The 24,875-nt window shown below is 54.7% G+C and overlaps 3 protein-coding genes and 3 pseudogenes across 3 annotated transcripts, besides 10 other annotated features; all 6 read left to right on the forward strand.

The window, feature by feature from the left end:
• Window positions 1-677: part of a mobile genetic element that runs on past the window's edge.
• Window positions 1-24,875: part of a sequence feature (areas not merged during assembly with more than two copies in the genome that could not be assigned to a particular haplotype) that runs on past the window's edge.
• Window positions 1,774-3,225, forward strand: Tc00.1047053510497.114 (annotated as a pseudogene).
• Window positions 2,120-2,296: a microsatellite.
• Window positions 2,393-2,559: a microsatellite.
• Window positions 3,452-3,639: a sequence feature (T-rich).
• Window positions 4,374-4,407: a microsatellite.
• Window positions 4,501-4,536: a sequence feature (AT_rich).
• Window positions 7,524-10,085, forward strand: Tc00.1047053510497.130 (annotated as a pseudogene).
• Window positions 10,284-10,829, forward strand: Tc00.1047053510497.160 (beta galactofuranosyl glycosyltransferase, putative; the record flags this gene model as incomplete). The annotated part of the gene is made up of 1 exon (XM_811676.1): window positions 10,284-10,829. One exon carries the CDS (start codon window positions 10,284-10,286, stop codon window positions 10,827-10,829), a length of 546 nt encoding a protein of 181 aa, XP_816769.1.
• Window positions 11,284-11,355: a sequence feature (T-rich).
• Tc00.1047053510497.170 lies at window positions 14,049-16,583 on the forward strand (annotated as a pseudogene).
• Window positions 16,905-16,946: a sequence feature (T-rich).
• Tc00.1047053510497.190 (uncharacterized protein) lies at window positions 18,568-18,906 on the forward strand (the record flags this gene model as incomplete). Its single annotated transcript, XM_811677.1, has 1 exon — window positions 18,568-18,906. One exon carries the CDS (start codon window positions 18,568-18,570, stop codon window positions 18,904-18,906), a length of 339 nt encoding a protein of 112 aa, XP_816770.1.
• On the forward strand, window positions 19,248-24,875 carry Tc00.1047053510497.199 (dispersed gene family protein 1 (DGF-1), putative; the record flags this gene model as incomplete). Its single annotated transcript, XM_811678.1, has 1 exon — window positions 19,248-24,875. A coding segment is annotated over one exon (5,628 nt), but the record flags the coding sequence as incomplete, so codon positions are not given.
• Window positions 24,117-24,167: a microsatellite.

Here is a 24,875-nt window from a genome sequence, read left to right on the forward strand (position 1 = left end):
TTTGGAGCTGTCACGGCTGCCGCGCGGGATGTGACGCTTAGCCGCTCGTAAGATGCCTCTGCGAATGTCCAACCATGTGGACACGGTGGCGAGGAGGGTTTCACACAACGAGGTGGAAGCAGGCCATTCCGCTTTGCGCAGGGCAAAGGTGGCTTTCTCCCGCCGAGGCAGCGTGTTGGCCAGTCGCGGAATGCCATCGTCCATCTCTACCGAGTAAGATATTCAGCAGTGGTCCGAGTCCATGTAAGGGGGTGGATGCCCGGTGGGAGATGCGTGGGGCGCAATACGCAGTCACGTCAGGGGACGAGACATTACGATGTGTGATCCGTGTTGTCTGCGCCGTGTCATTTGCCAGCTCAAAATTCAAATCAATTAGAACAGCGGCGAAATTATCGCCTCCAGTCGTTGATGGTACACGTGGCTGTCCCGAAGCTCATGATGTAAATTCAGGTCACCCGTGATAATCTCTTCGGGCACAAGCGACAAACGATATTGATAAATGCGTATTATTGACCAATTGCTGTGGGAGGGTTGTAGAGATTCACCACGCAAATGCTGCGACAGCCCGGTGGAAATACACGGACAGCAATGTTTTCCAGGAGGTCAGTTCCAGGGAGCGACAGGCGCTCGCACGGCAGAGAGTGGCGCACCAGAATGGCAACGCCACCACCGCGCCCAGTGAGGCCTGAAGGCAGTCATTATGGCCATATAGTTTTGTCGCTACGTCTCTACGGTCATTTATTTCCTGGAAAAAGGAACGATGTCAGGTTGATGCAGCTCCAAACACGCAGCAAATGCAATCTTTTTTACGGACGAGAGGCCTGCAATGTTAAGCCGCCAAACAGTGATGCAGCCATCCTCCTCGGTGCCAGGGTTCTTGTGAACGTCACCGCAACGGGTGATATCAACGGAGTGACCGCCACGAAACGGCCGTGCAGTTTTGTCCGACAGCCTGCGGGCAGACCGCCTCACCTCCCCGCACCGGGCATGGCGTGGAACCCTCTCGAGGGGCGGAGTCGTCTTGGTCTCCGTCGTGCTCGCAGCAACGCCCTGCTGCGGAGTTCCTATATGCAACCAAGGCTCCAGCACCGCGACAAGGTGCGACTTCATCGCTGGGGCTTACCGAATTTTGTCAAGGACCTCATTATAAATTTTTTTTGCTTGTTTTCTTTCTTTATTGCTGCTTGTCTTTTATAGGAATAATAATTATCTTTGTGCTTTCCCAATGGCTGTTTAACTGCTCTACACATCATTATGAGTGACGTATTTTCCATTTTGTTTTCTTTTTTGCCCACACGCGGTGTCGGCCCCATTGCTGTGTGTCTCACTGACTGCACGTACGAGGACTGAAAGAACAGGCCGGATGCCGCAATGAAGTGTGAGGGATGTTGTGTGGGCTGGTGGAGCAGCAAGTTCTCTTTTTTTCTCATTATTTTCTGCTATTTTTGCGGGGAAGATGTATACACAAACACACGGTCGTCTATATTCTACTGCATGTCACATGAAATAAAATTACGAACTAATCAATTTTATTCATTTTTTCCGGGAGTCTTGCCGGACTCTTAACCCAGCTTTTCCTTTTTTTAAATTTCTGCCTTGCGGTGCGGTGTGTGTTTCCCCCCTCTTTACTGATTCCAACTGCCTCATGGTGTGTGCAAGCGGCTATCATTTCTCACTGTGCGTGGCTTTGTGACTTGTCTTTCCCCTTTTGCTTTCACTCTGCGTTGACGTGTTGTTAGTTTGTGCTGAAGGCTGCACGCAGTGACAGGAGTGATGGCGATGATGATGACTGGCCGTGTGCTGCTGGTTTGTGCCCTCTGCGTGCTGTGGTGCGGTGCCAGCGGAGTTTATGCGAGGAACCCTGACAACAATTCACTGGGCGACTACATGGCGTCGAGAGGGTTTGGAAGGAATACGTCGTTTTTGTCAAACGGATCCATTAAAAACTTATCCACACCGCTTTTGCTGTCAGCATCGTTTATCTCTGCTATGCAAGCCGAAGCTCGTGAAGGAAAAGTTCCTTCTCCAGGAGTTACTGATTCACCTTTAAGTGGAGCCACGGGTCTTATTCCTGCTTTTTCCGGTCTTGGTCCTGCTGTTCCGGTTCCTGGCCCTGGTCCTGTTCCTGGTCCTGCTGTTCCTGTCCCTGGTTCTGTTCGTGGTCCTGATGCTCCTATTCCTGGTGTTGCTGTTCCCAGTCCAGGTCCTTCTGGTCCCGGTCTTCGTGCTGCTGGTCATGGTCTTGGAGCTTCTGTTCCCAGTCCTGCTGTTTCCGGTGTTGGTGCTGCTATTCCTGGACATGGTCCTGCTGGTCCCGATCATGTTCCTGGTGCTATTCCCGGTCATGGTCCTGCTGATCCCGGTCTTGGTCCTGCCGGTCATGGTCATGGTCCTGCTATTCCTGTTCGTGGTCCTGATGCTCCTATTCCTGGTGTTGCTGTTCCCGGTAACGGCCCTGCTTTTTCCGGTCTTGATGCTGCTGGTCATGGTCTTGGTGCTGCTATTCATGGTGCTGCTGATCCCGGTGCTGCCATTCCTGGTCCCGGTGCTGCTGCTGCTTTTTCCGGTCACGGTGCTGGTCCCGGTCTTGGTCCTGCTATTCCTGGTCATGGTCCTGCTGGTCCCGATCCTGCTTTTTCCGGTCTTGTTCCTGCTGTTCCCGGTGCTGGTCATTCGGTTGGTGGTGGAAGTGAACCTCCGGACTCTCGCTCTGTCGTTACTTCCTCAAGTCAAGGTGGCGATGGAAAAACAGCCCCGGTCAGTGTTCATCCGATGAGCAGATTGCATCCCCAGAGGAAGTTTTGGCACAAAAAGAACCAGGGAGTCAGGGCACTCTTCGCCCGAAGGACAGCCAACGGTGTCATCCACACTGAAAGAGCAAGGAAACAATTCTGCTTCAGCAGGGGGTCACAGTCTTGGCCACGACGCCGCGGGAGATGAACTCCAAGACTCTTTGGAAGAACAAAAGAAAAATGACCATTCACAAACGAACGAGACAAAAAAATCATCAGGGGACCAAAATACAGAATCTCAACGCAGTGGAGGAGCACTCTCGGAGGTATCCAACACAACAACGCATGGGATAAAAACTCAACAGCCAAAGACAAATCCAGCAAATGAGAAGAACTACAGTCAAAACACGGATGCATCCCACACCACCTCCCCTCTTTTGCTTCTTCTTGTTGTTGCGTATGCGGCGGCTGCTGCGGTGGTGGCCGCGTGAGAGTGAGGGAGAGAGAGCCGTGCACCGCCCGCACACACACTCGTCCTTCACTCTCTGTGTGTGTGTCCCCTTGCATGGACTCTCGCCCTCACCTTACCCCACGAAGCACACACAATAATGTGCCCATTGTATATATGCATGCACACCCATGCAGGCCCGTTGGTGCTCTCTTTTGCACGACACGCACCGCTGCCGTCCTGCCTGGCTGCATGGGCGGAGCACCGTAAGTGTTTCTGTTTTTTGTTCTCTTATGATTGTTTTAAGTGTTTTTAATTTTTCTTTGCTGTTTGCTTTAAAATATTTTAAATGTTTTTCTTGTTTTTTCTGGTTGTGTGATTTTTTTCTTCGCTTTTTTTTTAATGTTATTTTTGTGTGTCTTTTATTCAAAACTCTTTATTGCTTTTTTTTTTGCTTTTCGGGGGCAATCACTGTGGACGTTTTCTTTTCCACTCTTCCCTCTTTAATTGTTTGTTGCTGCACTCTTCCTGCGAGGGGTGCCGTGTGTTTCCCGCCCAACTGCTCCACTCGTACACCCACCGACACGCTCACGACGACGGCCCTGTGCGCCTCGCCTGCTGCACGCATGAGGAGGGGCCGCGACGAACGGCGCGCTGAGGGAGCCGTGACGTGTGGGCGTGCGACGAGGGCCTGTGGGGCGGAGCACACATTTCTTCCCTCTTGTTTGTTTTCTTGCGGCCAGGGCGGGCAGACACCCGCAGCGCCACACACACAGCCACACCCTGCCGCCGTGTTTTTCTTTAAGGATTTGTTTTGCTTTGCGTGTTTATTTCACGCGGTGGCGCACCCTTCGGTGTCGGCCTCGTGAGCATTTCTCTCCCCTCCGATGATTTCTTTTTCTTTTGCTGCGCTCACTCTCCCGATGGAGTGACGCGACTGCCGTCATGTCTGCGTGCTTCTCTCAGTCCCCACACATACGAGTGACTGTGCTCTGCGGGCCGCACTCACGCGCCGATGGGAGGGCTGAGGGGAGCAGCAACACGCGGATGACCCCATGAAATATAAACGATGTGCGGACACACGGAGGGTCGGACGGTTGAAAGACATTTAAATATCTTTTAAAATTTATTTTCGGACAAAATATGCAGATACTTTCTGGAGCAGCATGGTAGTTAGGTGCTTTTTCTGCGAGTTTATTTTTCTTTCTTTTTTTTTTTTACTTTTTTATCATTTGGGTGTGGCCGTAATAAAGGACGACATTTTTCATTTTCTTTTTTTAAAATTCTTTCCAAAGTGTGAGGAGTGGAAGGGTGAGGATGATTTTTTATTTATTTATTCTCATTTAATTTTTTAATGAATTGCCGCTGCTTTGGTCTGCAGTGCAATATCATGAGATTGAGCAGTCTTTTTCTCTTTATTTCTGCCATGCACCTCTGCTGTACATTTTGGTTTGTGCGTCTCCTCAATTGCTCTGCTCCTGTTTTTACTTCTTTGCTTTGTGTGTCTGCAGGCACACACAACCACAACATGCACAAAATGCACATTGCAGTGGATTTGGATGCTTTTTTTGTAGCGTGTGCTGGCGGCTGCGGGTGGCGGCTGATTCCTCCGTTGGCATGAAGGGAAGGAGGAGAGAGGGAGCGCGCACCGTGAGTCACTCTTCCTGCGACTGCTGTGGAGGACCGCATCCTTTCGGTGTGCGCTTCTCCGCCGTTGTGCCGTGCGCTCGCGCGTGTCATTTGTTATGCGCGTTCGTGCTGGACATGTTTTTCCGGAGCGTTGGGCGGCCACCACCATTCTTTTGCGGTTTGTGTGAGTGGGCACGTGCGGATGAGGGTCAGGGCGTATGGAGTAAAGGAATGGCTCGAGGAAAGGGGAGTTTGATTTGGATGGTATTTGGACCGGATTCATTTGGCTGCGGTGGACACATGCACGACGGATGTGTTTCCGCATAATGGGGAAGGATGCGACAGGATTTTCCGAAGTGGCCCGTCAATGCAATTCGGGTTTCATAGCACTGGGTTACAGTGGTCTTCCTGCAATGGCTGGTGACGGCCTCTAGTGGACCGGTGTATTTATGCTGCTGCTGCTGCTCGAGGAGACGTAGAAGTGCGATTTGAGGTGAGCGGCGAAAGGGCCACACATCCCGCAGTGATGGTTGTCGTTGGCCCAGCGGGTGCCTCTGAAGGTTTTGTTGGATGCAACGTCCTTATGCCCGTCTCTGGATGGCGGCATCCCCGATGCAGCCAACGAACGGGGCTGGGAGCGACGGCGAGACGCAAGCACGTGTGGATGTTCGGAGCGGCCGGCGCACCGCACGCTGAGAGCATGGCACGGTGGGGGCCGGACCCAGAAAAGGGACACCGCGTGGGACGTCAGTCTTCACTGCGGCGACCGCCTCCGAATTCGGATTTGCTCGCACCTTCTGCGGTCCCTCTTCCTCCCCTCACTTCTGTGCCGAGGACTGTGCTGCGGGATCCGGCAGCGTGATGTTTGGCCGCAGGAACATGGCCCGTACAAATGATTTGTGGGAGGGGATGTGCACTGCGACGAGAAGGAAGAAAATGTTGCGAGACGACCACCACGACAAGATCGGAGTGAAGTTGTGTTTTGTCCACTTGCGCGAGGGCGGCCTGCCACCTGGTCGGTTAGGAGGATTATTTTTTTGCGTCGTTGCGCTCTCTTTTTATTCCGCTGCGTTTTCATGCGGACCTGCGGAGGGAGATTTGCAAGAAGTTTCTGCGAGGCGTCCGTGCCGTCGTCGGAAAAGCGAATCCCTCTTGAAAAACGCCACTTTTTAAATTTGTTTTGGGCGGGGAGTTCCTGTCGATTCAACGCGACTTTGTTTTGCGGATTTGATGCGTGTGTTTCCGAGTGGCTCGATCTGTGCTCCCAGCCCACTCGGATGTGGTGTGCGTCGACGTGAAGGTGCTTGCCAGCCGTTTTATTGCCTTCCCCGCTGTGGCTGCTGCCGCTGCCTTCCTCTCTTCCTGAGGTCCTGCGGCTTCTTGACAAGATGTTTTTGAGGAGGCGTTGCCACTCTTATCGTCCATGATATTTTGATTCTGGTGTTGTGGTCAGAAGACATTGAACGAGAGGGTTTGCTGCCCTTTTGTTTTATTTGTCCTCTCTGCCTGACGGCCAGTTCTACACTGAAGTGTTCCTCGGCACCTCAGTCGGTGCTGGCGGGTATGCTCACAGTTGTCACTGGGAATCGCATGCGCCAACTCGTCTCTGCTCCCTTTCAGTGTCGCATTTTTTTATTGATTGACGGACGCTATTCTGTCCGGCGTGCTACCTTGATTGGATTGTGTGGGACCGCTTGCCAATGCCATCGGAGAAAGCAGGCCGACTTCTTCACGTATTTAATTCCATCTTGCGCGCAGGTATTTTTTTCACATGTTCAGTTGATGTGCACTCAAACAGCGAGGTGTACGGAACTATGCGTGCGTGGGATTATTCCTGCCATGTGAACCGCAGACAACACCGAGGGGCTGTCACGTTGGCCCCGCAGAGTTGTGTCTCTTCACAGGGTTGGCAGGGAAATTCCATGCAGTCTGCTACTGCTGGTGTGTCCCCAAATGTTGTCACTCCATGCGAATAATGTGCTTCAGCGAGTGAGGGGAATGATTGGGTTTGTGTGCGGTCTGGTTCTTTTTGCTATTTTGTGCGGGCACGCAATACTTGAGTGGTGGTAAAATGGAGCGGGCGATGCATGGCTGCGTCTCGCCCATCGTTCACTGCACGGTGGTGTGGTGCACATTGTGGTGTTGACTCTGCGATGTGACTGCGGTCTCCTGTGCGGCAATGGTGGTGGGTGGAGAGGAGTGTTGGCCCGCGGCGGGACGGTGGGATCGTGCCTCCTTTTCTCTTTGTTCCTTCCCTTTTGTGAGGGTGTGCACTTATTTTTTGTGTGAGTGATGGGGCAAACAGACGGGCAACGTGAATAAAACAAAATGAAAAAGGGCGATAATGTGGCGGTGTTGTGGCCGATTGCACGTTGCGTTGCTGCGGGAGCGGTGGGCCTTGACTGCTTCACCGACAGGCGTTGCAGTGCGGCTGCATGACGCACCGACCACCGAGCCGTGCGAGTGCCGCGCCCAACGCCATTGGGACAGCGGGACGAGACAGCCGCGACTGTCCTTTGGAGCCAGCGGTGCCTGCTGGCCGCAGTTGGGCGGTGCGAGTGGGATGCTTCACCGCACGGGTGTTGTGATGGCACCTCGCCGTGGCTCTTGTGATGGTTCCGACGCTGCAGCTCGACATGTGGCGGGGAGTAAAGTGTGGCCGCAGTGGACCATGAGCAGCACCAACATGAGGCTGAGTGATTTCCTTTGGAATTATGTTGGCGGCAGGGCGGCCGTTGATGAAAGACTACAATGTGACGATGGAGATGTTTGTTCAGGATCCGGATGATTACGTACAAGACCAGCGGCCTCTTGAAGAAATTCTTAACTTAACTGCGCACCAAGCGCTGGAGGCCATTACTAGGCCTCTTCACGAAGGTGCGCTCTCTCTCGGGCAACGTAGGGAATATGAAAGAAAAGTATACGATCACCCCTCTTGCAAGGAGAACACCAAACGGAGTACTCACGCAGGTACTGACAGAAGCGAGGCGGGAGGCAGCGGAAAGGCTAAGAGGAACGCAAGAAATGAAATTTACCATTTGCACTGATATCGAGGAGGTACTGTTTAAAGGAAGAGTTCACGTCAATGAAATGAGGCTGAACGACTTTCTTACGAGGGAACCGGACGGCAGGGGCGTTGTGGACACCAATCGGTATGTCTTGCTGGAGGAGTTTTCAAGGACCCCACGAAGTATATCCGTGATAAAGGAGCGTTGAACGAAATACAGGCATCAGGTCATTATTTGAGTATGAGCCGAGCTGTAAAGGGTGAAGTGATCTTCGATGAGGATATACGCAAGCTTTGCGCAAAGGGTGTCAACAATCTACCGGGGCGGTCATTGGCTGCTGCGGAGGTAAAAAGCAACTGTTCATAACTTCAATAAACATTTCTTGGATGCGGCTGCCGAGGAGGCGAGGAACCCAACGACGACGAGCGCACCGGAGAAACTGGAGGGATTGTACGAGTCTGTGCAAAATGCGGGGCGGAGCCATGCGGTGGATCTTCCGGACGGCGTGGAGCGAAAGAAAACGATGACTGAAATGGAGATGCATGAGGGGAGGCCAGAACAGTCATGGTCGTACAAGAAAGCTGACGACGCTATCGAAGAGAATGACGCTGTGCAGCAATCCGGTGAAGCACCTCCCGTGCTGATGGTGCTCACCTCGGAGAAGGGATGGCCGTACTCGTGAAATACGATACAGGATCTTCCTGAGGACGTTTTTGTAAACTGTGCGGTGGATCGAGTGTGGCAGATCGTCAAGGGCGATGTAACCGCGTGGTCCAGCCCTCACGGTGGGACCGACTTTAAGCCAAAGCGGCGTGTGCTGATTGGGACGCCCGGGATCGGGAAGTCGGTGAATGCCGGCTCGTACCTCCTCTACCAGCCGCTGCACTACGATGCCGAGAAACTCCAAGTGGTATTCCACTGTTTTGGTGGAGGAGATGCGTACGTGTCTGACAAGACCACCAGAGCGGTGACAACATACAGCGATGAGGACATGTGCGTCTCGGAGTTGAGACGTTTGAGGGGGGCATGGGAGAAATGTGTATATTATCCACGATGTGGCAAAGGAGGGAACGCCGCCACCGAGACATTTTGCGCCTTCTTCTGGATGGGGCATGGTTGCGGTGCCATTCCCAAAGGTAGCCAACTATGATGAGTGGGGGAAGCAGCTACAAGCCGCGCGAGTCATCGTGAATTGCCCCGACGAGGTGGATGTGAAGGCGATGTGCGCCTGGATGACGCGTGATGTGACCAAAGAGAAAAAAGCGGAATACTGGAAAGAGGTCAAAAGCACATGTATCTTTTGGGACCGATTCCACGTCATGACTTTGATGAGGAGGCGTTTAATGGACGCTGTGGAGCGGTGGAGTTTGCATTGCAATCGATCAGCGAGGTAACTGTGAAAGGGCACTTTTCACGGGGAGGTGAGTCGCCATGGTTTTCTGAGGATCCGTCCCACAGGCTTGTGAAGGTTGTTCGGAAAATATACGCAGGCGGTGTTATCCTTTTCAATGCACCGATATCTGATTGCCTCGAGGAACGGACATTGGGACGCCTCCCAAGTGTAGCAGAATAAAATAGCCTTTTGGGGCTGATGTTGGCGTCGAGGGATAATATTTTGCCAATATTTTTTGGATGGTTTGCTTTGGAATCGTTCACGGAGAGTGCCTTTGCCAAGGCAATGGCGACGAAACCCACGGAGTTTGAGCCGCCAACAGGACGTCAAGCAAAGCCCTGCGTCTTGACGTTGGCCCCTGAATTGCATCCCAAGGGAGATGAAGGCTTGCTGCCGAGTGAATATGAAAAAACGATCCGTAAAATAAAGTACGGGGTGCTGCACACACCGTGGGCCACGAACTTTCCGCTGGTGGACGGCTTTTTCTTTGTGGACTCAAATCCAATGACACTGGTTGGGCTGCGGATGAATATGGCGGGTGGGCACCACACCACCGCCGGCACTGTGCGGCAGTTCACTGAGTGTCTGGCGGCATATTGTAATGGTTGGGAGGAATTGTCCCAATAATTCTCGTGGGATATTATTTATGTGCAGCACGCAGACAGCACGCCGATGAATGACTGGCAGAGATGTGATGTCGTCAATTCCAATAATGTGAGCGACGATGAAGGCCGCGGAATAGCGGCGTTGTGGAACGGAAAAGGTGCGGCAGTACCAAGTGTCAATATTGAAAGAAGTTTTAGAAAATGTCGTAGGAGTTTTAAATTTGTGAAGCAAAAAGGCTTCGAAGGGAAAATGGAAGAAATAATTGAGGGTAATTGGCGCATTACGTTTATGATGAATTATGTTAGGGAGTATTTTAACGATTTTTATATTTGTGTGTGACTGCAGGGTCTGGTCAGGGAACGCCTTTCTTCCGAGGGAATCATTGCGGTCAACAGTGTCGCACCACTACAATCATTTTTTATTTTATTTTGTTTTTACTTCTGTGAAGGCTCCGTCGTTCCTGGAGGATGATGTGCAACATCAGTGTGCCCATCCGGCTGTTGGTTTTGGTGCAGAACGGGCGGGAGGCGATGCTGTCGTTGTGCCTGCAGGAACTCGAGAGGGTCTATGGGTGGTCCGGACGCCTGGTTGTGAGTCGTCACCCGGAAAACATCGGGTACAGCGCTGCGGTGAAAATCGGGTCACGACTTGCACTCTCGCTGCCGCGCGAGGAAGTGCCTTTTGTTTTTGTAACAAACAGGGACGTAGAGTTTTCACCCGGTCTTCTTCCCAACCTTCTACGCGATGTGCATGAAATAACGAGGCATGATGCCGCTCGCATGGATGAGTTGTCGGCGGAGGTGGCGAATGAGCCGAGCGAGTACAGTCCTGTTTTGCGACGGGGCTTGAGGGTGCTGCGCTCCACGGTGAACGATGACCGATTGTCGACGTCTGCGCTGCTGCCTGACCGCATCCGTTATTCCTCTGTGAAGGAGCGTGAAAAGGCGTTTTCGAAGCATTACGGGCATTTTGCGCGTATTACAAAAGCAGTTGTTTTACATCTGTTATGTTGACACGCCTGGCGATCAGCACGGTGGAATACTTTGAAGAGAACTTCTACCCAGATTGCGTGGAGGATGTCGACTACAGCTTACGACTCCGTTTGCTTGGATTTCAAGAGCGGAATGTTTTATGCGGCAAATTTGTGCATCGCGGCAACTATAATATTCGTTTCTCTAATGAGATGGAGCCACCGGACGCTCTCTGGTGCCGTCGCGTCAAGTCTTTGATGACGAACCAACCATATGCCATGATGAAGTGGAACCGTCCACGGGTGTACAGTGGCGGGTACAAGGAGCCATATGACGGCATGGTCCCCGCAGACTTTTGGGTGAAGGATGAGGCACGCATACAGCGCATTCGGGCCTACGGGAATGACGAGGAGCAAGGGGTTCCAAAGGTTGAGTACGACAGGACTCTTTTGCATCCTGTAAGGACGAAAGGAAGATGAACTGGCGCCAGTCGCAATTTTTTGTGTTTTTATTATTTTATTTCGTTTTATTTTTTACTTTAATTATTAAAAGTTTTTTATTTATATTTACACAAATGATATTTAAGCGAATACGCCATGGGTTTTAAAGAGCGCAACCATATATTTGGCCTGACAGGGGGAGGGCGCAGCGTCCAAACTTGGCCGTGTTGCCGAGGGTAGGAGAGAGCGGCAGCAAGTAAGAAACGTGAAGATGATGGATGGGGGAGAAATAAAAGGGGAGGGAAGCAGAAAACAAGCCAAAAATATTATGAGCACAACGCTGTTTCTCACGGCGGGCGATCGACGCCGCCATTGGCTACTAAGTTACCCACTGAGGGTGACACCCGTTTCCGCTGGATATGCTGCGTGCATATCTGTCGGGCTCTTTTTTGTTGGTTTGTTTGTTTCCCGCACATTTATTTCTCCGTGCCGCCTGACCCACTCGTTTATTATTCCCCTCTCCGTTTTTGTGCGTGCACCGAGAGAAGGGCTCGGGGACATGAAGTGCGCTCCCCTTCTGTGACATGCCACCAAAAACAGGAGGAGAACAAAAAGAAAAGTGAAGCGGGGAGGGGAACCGTCGTCACGCGTCCTTTTTCTCCGAGAAGGCTGCTCGCCACGCCACTGAGGCGCGCCGTGTGCTTCACGAGGCCCGCTGGACTCGATTGGGGAGCCGTGAATGATGGTGCGTGTGAGTGTGGCGGATGCGTCCCCCAGGCGTCCCTAGAGGATCCTCTAGCCATAGGGACTGCGTGGAATGCGGGATTCCGCGGGGATATTTGGCCTTTTTGTTTTTATTCTTCCATCCGCCCATCCCAAACCTCAACACGGCGGCTGAGCCAACGACTGCGACGGGATCCGTTGCGTATTTCTGATTCTTTTTTGCGTTGCAGCGGCAGGCCTGGTGTGTCCTGCTTGGCAGACACGGTGGACGGGAGTGGGCTGCCGTATCGGGAAAGCGATGGTCACGGCGGAGTGTGTTGCGTACTTTGCAATTTGGCGTGTTTGTGGCGATCCTTGCGGATGGTGTGACGGCACCTGTTTTACTTGCAGGGAGAGAAGCGATGCTCCACGGTGATGCACACGTTGCGTGTGGAGGCTTCTCTTGCTGTTGGTTTGTGAACGTTTATTTTTTTACTTTTGCAGAAACACCACAGAGGGCGGTGTCTGCGGACAGCAGAACTGCGAGGAGGGGCATCACCCGATTTTTGGCGCGATGAGGCGGCTTCTGTGACTTTACGGTGTTTATTTTCAGGACTGAGAGACTATCCTTTGCTGGAATGTATTGTGGGAGAACATCCGTGTGTTTGTTTTTTTAGTTAATCCCTTGACATTTGGTGTCGCCGTGAAATGGATGTTGATGGCCGTTTTATGGCGGTGAGATGCGTTTTTATTTATTTTATTGGCGAGTGGGTGAATTGTGTTGCGTTCTGACACGCGGCTTGTTGCTGACGGCAATTGGCCGCAGGGAGACATTGTGGGCGCCTCCGACACGAGGTGCGATTGAGCAATCATCTCCGCTCGCCGGTACACGCTGTTGAGGCGGCGTGATGGTAATGAATCGGCCTCTCAGAAAAGCAAAAAGAGGGCGTTTGCTTTTCCTGCTGCGGTGTACGAGTGGACTCTCCAATCCGTGGGCGGGGTCGCTCTGTGTGCCGTATTTCTTTGAATTCAATGAGTTTTTTACATGGCCATCCACACGCACATGCACGCAGTCTCCCTGTTTGCCCTCCTGTGGGCGGGAGACCGGGATGCAAAGGGAAAATGTGGCCCGTGCCAGCATGTGGTAAAGTCTTTCTTGGGAGGGATTGCGACTGTGATGTAAGTCCCGGCAGGCGGGAATGGGATGAGAGGAGAGCGGAGGGGCGAGTAACAACGATCGTGTGCGGAGCAATGCGCAGTGAGTAGGGCGAATTGGTATTTGTGTTGACTTTTCAAAGCATTTTTGCCTTTTTCTTTTGTGGCAATGGAAAGAAACTTTGGGTGGTGTGTTGTGGATTATTTGCACATGATTCAGCGCGGCAACACCATTCGCGGAGAAAATGAATGGCATCTGCGTGCGGCTTTTTTTGTGAGCGCGAGATGGTCGGGTAGTGTTCAACGCTCCGAGAGGCCCGGAGCAAAGAGGCGTGCACTGCTGCAAGCAGAGGGATGCACGCTCCTGTTGGTGGCGTTTCTGTGGAGCCCTGAAGTGCCTGCAGGGAATTTGTTTCTGCCACCTCATTATTTTGTTGATTGGTGCTTGCCGAGGCCTTTTGAGGCGGGACGTGGGATGGACCGAGAGAGCGTGTGTCGTGCGGCGGTGCTGTGATTTGGTGCTGCCCACGTTTGTGCAGATAATTCCGTTTGTGTCCGCGTTCTTGCCGCGGCGGTGCACCGGGAGCGTGTGGCTGATCACTGTATCACTTGCGGACTGTTTTGGCCGGACTTTGAATGGCGTCGCCGAGTAATAAAATTCCGCGTCCATTTGTGTGTGTGTGTTGGCTTCCTCTGTGACTTGCCGTGTTGTTGTTTTTTTATGTGGGCGATGTTTTTCCGTGTTGTCCCTTACAGATTCTATTTTGTCCGCACCTTGCGTGAGTGATGTGCTCTGCTCTAGCCCCGCTGACGTGTCTGATGTATTGCCGCTGTTGCTGTACTCTCCACTTCTTGGACAAAGACACGCTAGGAAGGAAAAAAACCAAGCGCTAATCGCTACTGTGAAATTCGAAGGCACTGAAAGGACCAACAGCACACACACCGCCCACACACACATATTTATATGCTCTCACGTGTTGCTGCAGTGATGGCACCCCGCACACACAACCGTCGCCGCGTGACCGGATTCCGCGGGAGGAGGAGGGAGGGAAGAGAGAGTGAGCCGGAGAGGCGCAACATGTCGCGGCATCTCTTCTGCTCTGCGGTGCTGCTGCTCCTCGTTCTTGTGATGATGTGCTGCGGCAGTGGAGCTGCGCACGCCGAGCAGGCAGGGGCCACTGTTGATCCGTTCACAGGGACGACGCCGATATCATTCGCTAATTGGAAGGGGTTTAACGAGGCCGGGAGGAAAATCACCTCGCTCCGTGCTCCTGGCCTCGTTAAAGTGGGTGAAGATGTATTTGCCGTTGCTGAATCGCAGTGCGGGGAGGAGAAGGGAGCCGGCCGCCGTGCTGGGATTGTCTCAAAGCACCTGAATATAAGTGGTGACCCAATGGATATTTCGACGTCGGATATAAGTTTGTTTTGCATGCAACTTGTGGACGCCGCCGCGAATAATTTTGGGACAACGGAAGTGTTGCGACCAACGACGCTTGTGTTTGGGAACAGTGTTTACATGCTCCTGGGAAACCAAAGCCGTACAAAGCCGCAGTTTCAAGGTGAGAATGAGCGGGGTCTTTTACTCGTGAAGGGAACTGTCGCCAATGAGGGTGGAAACAACAAGAAACTTTTGTGGAATGAGGCCCATTTGGTGAAGCCTGAACCCAGAGGAGATTCTTATTCCTTGACCGAGTTAACTGGCGGTGGAGGATCGGGTGCTGTGATGCGTGACGGCACGCTTGTGTTTCCCATGCAGGCCAAAGGCAACGATGGACAGAGCGTTTTACTCTCTATGAGTTTTACCCCGTCAAAGAACAAATGGGAATTTTCATCCGAAGCGACTGGTAAAGGCTGCAGGGATCCATCCATTGTGGAGTGGGGAGAAAACGAAGGCGACGAAAGACCCTTCATGATGGCTCAGTGTGCTGGAGGCTACTATGACGTTTACAGGTCCACTTCGCATGGAGTCAGTTGGTACCCATATGGTGAGCCAATTACCCGCGTGTGGGGCAACTCACATAATCGAACAGGGGACGGCGTCAAGAGTGGATTTACCACCGCAACCATTGAGGGAAAGGAGGTGATGCTCATCACCGCGCCGGTTTATCCGAAGGAGGAAAATGAAGGTGTAAAAGGTCGGCTCCATCTTTGGGTGACGGACAATGCACGTGTGCACGATGTTGGGCCGATATCCCGTGAAGATGATGACTCTGCCGCGAGCTCGCTGTTGAAAAGTAAGGATGAGCTGATTTTACTGTACGAGAAGAGGAATGGTGACAGGCCATACAGTCTTGTCGCCATGCGCCTGACTGAGCAGCTGAAGCGGATAAAGGAAGTGGTGAAGACATGGAAATAATTGGACAACGCCTTGAAAGTTCCCACTGAAGGGCTGGTTGGTTTTTTATCCAGCACATTGGACGGGACTGCATGGAAGGACGAGTACCTCGGCGTGAATGCCACAGTGAGGGGCGGAGTGACCAGCACGGAGAGCGGTGTGACGCTCAAGGGATCAGAGGCGAAGTGGCCTGTTGGCGACACGGGGCAGACTGTGCCGTACTACTTTGCGAACAACAAGTTCACTCTTTCGGCGACGGTGTCCATCCACGAGGTGCCGAAGGAAGGCAGCATTCCTTTGATTGGTGCGAGGCTGAACGACAAGGACAGCACGGTGCTCTTTCAACTGTCGTACACGAGTGAAAGAAATTGGAACTTCACACTTCACAAGAAGGATTTTTTGGTGAAGCCGTCTGGTGGTGTTGGCAATTGGGAAACAAACACGGCAATTCGAGTGACGGTGCAAAAGGATAACGATGATGAATGGTTCGTGTACGCTAATGGGAGAAAAATATACGAGACGGAAGAGGAAATGGCTCAGGACAGTAACGCTGATCAGTTTGGTACACACAGGATCTCACACTTCTTCTTTGGTGCGGGCAATAAGGAAGATGAAGGGAGCAGCCCTGTGACGGTGGCTGATGTCCTTCTGTACAACCGCATACTGTATGATGATGACCTCGGAAACCTCAACGCCAGGACAGTCCCTATTCGACATCCGGCTGCCGAAGAACTGCACACTGCGGTGAAAGTCACAACGACGGAGGAAGAAAAGCAGAAGGTCGGACAGCTGGACGTTGCACAGCCGGCAGCTGCATTGCATACGGCCACACAGCTGACGACTTCCCTGGCAGACGTTGAAGAGGCTCCAATTGCACAGCCGACTGACTCTCAGTCTGTCCGTGTTCTTGCGGGCAGTGAATCGAGTGCTGAGAATGTTACGGACGGATTGAGTCCACGCACTGCCGCCAAAAATGACACTTCCATTCCAGAAACCAATCACTCAGCATCCGAGGGCAGTATGGGTCCAGAGGACCGCCTCGCCCTGATCACCGACGCGAAATTGATCCTGCATGATTTACGTGGCGACAGCACTGCGCGTGTGTGCGTGTCTTGTGTTTTGCTGCGTCTTCTGGGACTGTGTGCACTTGTGGCAGTCTTGTGAGCCGAAGAGTGTGACATCGCGACTCCTCACGGGGATTGTGTGGCGCATTCCCCGCGGGTTCTTTTTTTTCCTTTTTTTTTTGTGTGTGCGCGTGTTTTTTTTGTAATACTCAGTAATTCTTTTTTTTTTAATTTTTGGTTGCTGCACACTGTCATGAGTGACGTGTTCCCCCTCTTGTTTTGTTGTGTGTTGCCCACACGCGGTGCCGGCCCTGCGGCTGTGCGTCCCACGGACTGCACGAAGGGGGGATTGGAAGAAAAGGCCGGATGCCGCAATGAAAGTGAGGGATGTTGTGTGGGCTGGTGGAACAGTACAATTTCATTTTTTTCGTTTTACTTTCTTTTTTTCATTTTTTTTTTTTTTCGTTTTGGTGCAGGTAATATTTATACAGAACACACGGTCGTCTTGTGCTGAACCGGCAAATGAAGTAAAAGTCCTGCCGAATCAACACATTTTTTTTAAATGTTTTTGGGAGTTTTTCTGAACTCCTACCCTTTTGTTTCTTTTTTCTTTCTTTCTTTTTAATCCCTGCGGACCCCTTTTTGTCTGTGCCATGTCCACTGCCACTTTGTGTCCTTGTGTCCCTTTTCTTGTCCCTCTGCTGACCGTGCTGTTGACATGCCCCTATTGCCTTTTTTTTTTCCCCGCTAGAGGCACCGATATTCCGCGAAGACGATCGTTTGTGTTCGCCTTTGCGATGTTAACAGATTGGCTGGACGCCGTGCCCCGGCCTGTTGAGTGCACTTGGAGGTGAGCGGATGGTGTGCGCCGTGCCTCACTGTGGGTGTGAGACGCCAATTCGTCTGAGAAGAGAGAAGTAAAGTGCAGCGCCGTGGATTTGAATTTGACCCGTCGCTCTTGTTGCGGCCGTGTGTGTGCTGTGCGCATGACTCTATCTTGCGGCGCGACGTGGATGGCGGTGCTTCTGCGTGCGTTGTGCGGCGGGCTTTTCTTCTCCATGTCTTTGCCCTTTTGTGTGTGGGAAGGTTGTGGGAGAGGATGTGTGCGGGAGAGTGAGTGTGGGTGGCTGCCAGCTCCGCCCAGCGCATTGGGGGCTTCCATACACGTGGATTTGCTTGACGGCGTTTCGCGGCACCCAGGGTGTGGCGAGGAGGAGGATGGGGAGGGTCTGTTGTGGGCAGAAGGTGGATGGATGGGACAGTCCCCTTCTGTGTCCTTCCCCGTGTCGTTGGCGGCAAATACTGAGAGCATAAATGTGAGCGAGTGCGGGATGAAACGTTTATGCCGCTTTGTGCGTGCTACTCAGTCGTCGTCATTGCACGCTGTCGTCACGGTGCGTTGTGGTGCGGTGCCGTTAGATGAGGGAAGGGTGCGATGCCACGGCCGCTGCGCACCACAACTATTTATTGCCTCTGCCTCGGCATTCTTTTTTTCAGTTTGTGTGAATTTTTTTTTTTTGCTTCACGATGGATTTGTTGGAGGAGCTTTGGTTTTGGTGGCTGCTTCACGGCGTTTCGCCTTGTGTGTCGGTTGCGGTTTTTCCGCGTGATGCCAAGGCGTTTGATGGGGTGTTTACCCTTCTTTTTGCGCCCTGCAGCCAGCCTTGTTTGCTCATGGCGGCAGCAATGGGACTCTGCGACTGCGCGCCTGCCGTGCGTGTCTCATCTTTTGCCGTTGTTCCCTCGCTGTGTTGGCGGGGGAGGAGGCGAGCGACTGCGTCGGTGGAGTTGCGCCCCAGTGGGAGAGGGAAGGCACCGACCGCTGCTGACGGTGACGGTCTTTGCTGCAGGCGATCTGACGGGATGACGTAACCGGTGTCACAGTTAACCGAGATGGATGAGGACCGCACCGCGTCTTCCACCCCTTTCATCATCCCCTCAATCCACTGCAGTCACAACAGCCGCGCGGCATCTGCACGACTACCATCCGGACGTCTGTGAGCCAATCGGAATGCAATCGACATGGACTCTTTTCCCCGTGACCAAGTGCTGCCGCTGTGCTTCTTTGTTCCCTTCTTTGTGCGATGCCGTGCGCGCATGGTGCCTCTGCCTGCTGTGCAATGCCGACTCGCGTGAACGAGGAACGAGGCATTGACTGCTGGGGGCCGGCGAGCTCTCCACTCCACTTCCGCACCACCAACACCAACAACGCCTTTTGTACGCGCTTGATGGCTGGCGGTCGTAACGCTGCCACGCGGTCTGCCTCGGCTCTTGTGTGTCGTGCACGGCATCGGGACCGCCCTGTGATGCAGCCACTCGGTAACAGGAGCGGTGCCAGTGGTCGTTTGGCTTTTTGCCGGGATTCCACCACTCTGCGCGGTGACTGTGTGGGAGGTGGGAGGGCGATGGTGTCACTCACTTGATTGCGTCAGCGCGGCTTAGCTTCGGCGGCTGTACTGTGATGGTTATTGTGTATGACCGGATGTTTTTGCGTGCCACTGTGTTTGGTTACTGTTGTCGCTGCTTTTATTTCTTTTTTGACCCTGCAGTTAGAGATACTTTTGCTCGACCAGCACAACTATCGTTTCAAGGTGTTAGGAGTTAATTGCAGTATTAGGATTAGCAGTATTAATATAACGATCTGGCGGAATCGTGTCACTGGATTCGCCATATTTAGGAAGGGATTTGCTAGGCAGGAGTTACGGTCGACGGGTCGAGTGCGACACACCACGACAGTCCTTTTATTACCTCTTTGGGTCTGTGGATGCGGTCTGCGGTGGGTGCGTGTCCGCGCAGCCGGCACCGTGTGCGGTGCAGGGCAATTTTGACTGTGCGTGTGGCGCTGCTCGTTGTGTTGGCACTGGTTGCGGCGGCGGCGTGGGTGCCCGCGGCGCATGCGGTGGTGTTGCGACTGCGGGGCGGTACGGTAGACAGAGCCATCACGGTTGGCCGTGCCGTGGACACGGTGCTGATGGACGGCGTGCATATGACGAACGGCGTGGCTGTGGTGTTCGACGTGCCGGCGATGCTTCCCGGCGCGCTGCGCATCGAACTGAGGAACTGCGTGTGCTACGGCGGTGCGCAGATCTACGTGCGGGGCTACGGCGGCGAGCCGGCGAGTGACCGGAGCCTGGAGGTGAGCGTGAGCGGGCTGTCCGGGAGCTACTGCTCGCTTGTGTTTGTACACAACCTGCCGGCACACACGAACGTGACGGTCCGTGACTCGACGATTGTGACGCCGGGGCCAATGCACTACTCCCAGCTGAGCGGGCTGACGGACGCTGTGGCGTCGCCGCTTGTGCTGCACGCGACATCGCTGTTGCAGTCGCAGCTGCGTGTGAGCAACACTGTGCTGAGGTCGTTGCACGCGGGCGGGTCGGCGGTGTACGTTGGCGGCGGCGTGAAACTGCTGTCGAGCGCGGTGGCGCTTGACGGCGTGTTGCTGGAGGCGTCGGGCGGTCCGACCGCGTCCGCGATGCATGTGGCGTCCTCGTCACGTCTCAGCCTGCAGAGCCACTCGGTGTTCTCCATGACGAACGTGTCGGTTGTGAGCAGCGGCGGCGGCATTGTGCTTGGCGAGCGCCTCGCGGTGTCCGACTCGGTGCTGCGCTTTGTGGGCGTCGAGGGGTCTGTCGCGTCGTCGCTGGTGCGCTGCGACGGTGGAACGATCGGTGCCGGCGGGTGGCTGGACATGCACGACGTGTGGGCGGTGGGCGAGGCGTCGTCTGTGGCGTTGCTGTCGGGTGTGACGCTGAGCGGCGGCGCCGTGTCGATTGCGCGCTGCGCTGCCACTGGTGCGACGCTTGTCGCCGGGCTGACGATCACGAGCGGCGCCGTGTCGGTGCAGTGCAACCGTGCCGGCGGCCGGGTGCTGCGGAGCAGTGGCGACTACCGTTCGGCCGGTCTGCCCTCCGTGAGCGTGGTGCCGTGCGACGGCTGTGCGGCCGCGCTGGCGTGCTTTGATGCGCTGACGGCGTCGTTCTCCGACTGCGTGTGCAGCTGCCGTGCCGGCGGTGTGGGTGAGGAGTGCCTGCCGTTCGACGTGCCGCCTGCGAGGGCCGGCGGCGGTGGTGGCGATACTGCGCAGGATTGCATGAGTGGCGTGACGCTGACGGAGTCGGTGACGGTTGGCGGCGTGCGTGCGACGGCGTGCTTCGACTCGGTGGTGTTCAGCGGGCCGATCACTGTGGCGGTGGACCTGCGCTTGATGGACGCGTTTGCTGACGCACTGAACGTGACGCTGCGCCACTGCGTGCTTGTGGGCGGCGCGCAGCTGCGGATTGGCGGCCTCAGCGAGAGCACGGCGCGTCTGGTGCCGTACGCCCTCGTCAGCATGACGAATGTAACGTCGATGGAGGGCACGATCGTGCTGCATGGCGCGATGCCGCCGAACTCGAGTATGCTGCTGGCGAACTCAACGCTGCGCGCGACGGTTGGCGGGTCGCAGTACGTGCCGACGACACCTGGCCACGCGGGATCCCGGTACGGCCCCGCGCTTGTCCTGGACGGCGTCCGGCTGCTGTCGACGCGGTTTGTCATGACGCGGTCGACTATGGCGTGTGGCGGGGGTTCGTGCGCTGCGATCCTCGTGGAGCGCGGTCTCGGCGCCAACCTGTCCAGCGTATTCTACATGGACAGCTGCGTTGTCAGGTCGAAGACGCACGTGATGTACGCTCTTGCGTCGGACCTGCGTGTTTGCGGCGGCTCCGTGTTCTCCATACAGAACAGCTCGTGGAGTGCGCCGAGCACCGAATATGGCAAGGGCGCGTGTGTGTTCAAGGATGTTGTTTTAGATGGCGGCAGCGTGCTGCAGATTGTGTCCGGCATTTTCCGTCTCGGCTTCGCCATGCTCATTGCAAACACGCTGACCGTGGCTGACGGCAGCTGGCTGGTGCACCGCGACAACGAGTTCCGAACCGCCTACGTTGTGTACGTGGCCAACGATAACGGCGTGGCGTTCCGCGATCGGAGTGTGTGGTCGATACTTTACAACAACTTCACGTATGGCTCGTACTCGTCGACCATCGCACGCATGACAAGCAACTGGTCACCACCATCCGACTCGCACCCGACCATCTACGGCGTGTGCAACGAGGCAAGGGGCTCTCCTGTGACGGATTATAGAGTCGACCTGAATATTGGACCACCCGTGACGGTATTGGACTGCGGCGCGTGCACTGTGGACGCCGTGTGCTTCGCAGCGAAGACGAGCAGCATCAGCGGCTGTGAGTGCGTGTGTGCTGCTGGCGGCTACGGTGACACGTGTCTGCCAGCTGCTGTTCCGGACGGCCTTGGACCGTTACTGCTCCCCGATGCGAGGGACACGGAGGTCCGCTGCGTGCACGGTGGCAGCATCAGCTCCGTGGACTATCCTGATCCCGGTGTGCGTGGTCTGTGCTTTGTCAACGTGACCTTTACCGCCGCGATTGTGCTGGACCTGTCGTATTTTGACGCGCCACAGCAGACACTCAACATCACGCTGTTACATTGCGTCCTCGTGGGCCTGTCGATCAAGGGGAGTGGTGCGCGCGTGCACGTGAGCGTGGTCTCCTCGATGATGGATTCCGGAGTGTTGGTGTTTCAGGGTGATTTTGGCGTGAGCTCCCAAATACTGGTGGTTGGCAGTACGATTGTGACGATGTCGGGCCATGCCATTTTATTTGTGAAGTTTACTCTCAGTGCGAATATGACGCTGCTGCTGCTCGACAACTACATCGAGGGGAGCTGGTACGCAATTTATTTCTCCGCTGCTGTTGTTGTTGATGGCGGCGGGATTATTTTGAAAGGAAATACGCTGAGCGCAACGAAGGATGATGACGGTGTGGAATCATCTGTTTACGTTTACGCTGTTGATGTGAAGAACGGCGGCTTCATTGACGTGGAGAACAACACGATGAGCGCGGTCAATGGCGTTATTCTTTTTGGGGATAACACCGTGAGCTCCGCGGGGCTGCTGCGAGTGGCGGACTGCACCTTCGTTGGCGGGACGGAAACTTTTGATCCCGCGCTGTTGCATTTGTCTGGCTCGGTGACCCTCGAGGGAGGTGCGCAGTGGCGTGTGGAGGGCAACAGCGTGGGTGCAGCCTCAGTATTATCTATTCTGTATCCCCAGTACAAAATTCAGCTGTCGGGCAGCGGCACCACCGTGGTGCTTTCACACAACCGTCAGGTGGGCGGAAACACTGTCTTTGCCAAGCTTCTTCCACCGAACACGATTGTTGCGTTACCCGCGCGGTTTGTGGTGGGGTGCAACCTGAAGGGTAATGAGGAGTTGTTGTACGACGGTTTGTTTCCGGAGGAAGTGGTGCTTTTCAGGTGTGGCACGTGCAACGACGACGCGGCGTGCTACATGCCCGGGACGGAGTCGGTGGACCGCGGCTCGTGCTCGTGCAGCTGCAAGGACGGATGGCATGGCGCGTCGTGTCTTCCCCTCGAGGTGCCCAACACGGTTGTGCCGCCCGTAGCGGAGAGAGCCGTCGACGGCGACACGAGCTGCGTGGTGAACCAGACGCTGACGGACCTCACGATTAACATGTGGAATACGCACCACTGCTACGTGGGTGTGACATTCAGCGGCGTGGGTGCCGTGTTGACGTTCTTCTTCAACAGTATGCCGCTGCATCTCCCCATCAACATCACGCTCACTGGGTGCACATTCCTTGACGGAGCCGCGCTGCAGTTTGTTGGGGGTGCTGGGGCGACCGAGTCATCCGGCATCCTGATCCGCGTGAGCCAGACGGTATTGCGGTCCTCCGCCGTTGCTTTTTTACGTGCCCTCCCGCAGCACTGCGACATCGCCGTCACGGAGGTTGACGCGGTGCAATCCTTCGAGTTTGAATTATCGGGTACTGTGAACAACATGTGGAGCGTGTTTTTGCTGGGAAACGTTGTGTTGAGAGCGTCGACGCTGTTGGTCAGCAACGTCAAGGCGTATACAACTAGGCGTGATGCACTTGGCTTTTCCTCGATCGGGACGCTGACGCTGGTGGGTGGCAGCTCGCTGTACTTGCGGTACTGCAGCTTTGAGGGCTACAAATACCTGTTCTACGTGCACAGTCTCAGTGTGAGTGACAACTCCGTTTTTGCGCTGCTCAACAATACGATGTTATTCGGAGTAAGCCTGCTGTATCAGCACCAAGGATTCAGCGTGTCGGATCACAGCGTGTTGCGCGTGGTGGGGAACAGCGGCTCAGCTCGCTACGCCATCTGTAACGATGAATTGTGGACTGTTCAGCGGTCAAGCTGGCTGGATTGGCGCGACAACGACGTGGAGGTGGGTGCGATGTTCTACGACAGTAGCTCCGCTTTTGTGAGCATTGACGACAGCAGTGCGGTAACGTTGACTGGCTGCAAGATGGGCTCGACGGGGTTGTCGGTATCCCTGCTATCGCGGGTTGACGCCGGCTACCGGTTCGTTGCTGGGTGTCTGACGGTCGCGGGACGGGAGGTGACGACGGCGGCAGAACTGGCGCTCCACGGCATCACCAACGTGACGACGGTTTTCGCGTGCGGTGAGTGCACGAGGGACGGCGACTGCTTTGCTCCGCTGACGACGGCGGTCAGCGACTGCAAGTGCCAGTGCGCTGCTGGAGGGCACGGCGATGTGTGTGTCCCTGCGCCTGTGCCTGCTGGCCCGCCGCCACCGCCGTCGCCGCCACTGCCGCCCACACCGCCGCCACCGCCGGTTGGTGAGTGCATCAGCGACATGGTGTACCCCGAGGTTGCGCAGTCTGTGGGCAGCGGGCTGTCGTGGCTGTGCTACCGCAACGTGACGTTCAGCGGGGGCGGCATGAGCCTGACGGTGCTGGTTGGGGCGATGACGGGCGACGTGGTGAAAATCACGTTCGATGGATGCACGTGGAGGGACGGCGCCGTGCTGTTGCTGTTGGGCAACGCGCACGCCACTGTGGGGTCGCTGCACATCGTCGTCACTGGCAGCACCTTTAGTGACGCGCTGCTCAGTCCGGAGGGTGGGTTTCCACCGCACACGAACATCACGATCAGCGGGAACCGCTTCACTGTCACGAGGCTGATTCCTCGGTCGGGATTGGACATATGGATCCCGTCGTGCGTTGCGATGAATGGAATGGTGATCGCCAATGACTCCGCGGTGGTGCTCAGTGGCAATGTGTTTCAGACCGTGACGGCATCGTCAATCGCAATTTACGTTGTCAGATCTGCGCTGAGGGTGTCTTGGCACTCCGTGTTTGCGGTGGTGGGCAACACGTTTCATATGGACGGCGGTGGCAGTACGCTGATAAATATTGAGGGTTTTAGCCAGTCCTTGTCGCTGAGTGTACTGAACAGCTCTGCCGTGGTGGTCCGGGGCAATCTTGTGACGAGACCCGTGAGGTACTTTTTATTACTAATTTTGGCATTACGTGTGGAGTCT

This window comes from Trypanosoma cruzi, genomic scaffold (assembly GCF_000209065.1).
Source record: "Trypanosoma cruzi strain CL Brener 1047053516767 genomic scaffold, whole genome shotgun sequence".
Taxonomy (NCBI): domain Eukaryota; phylum Euglenozoa; class Kinetoplastea; order Trypanosomatida; family Trypanosomatidae; genus Trypanosoma; species Trypanosoma cruzi.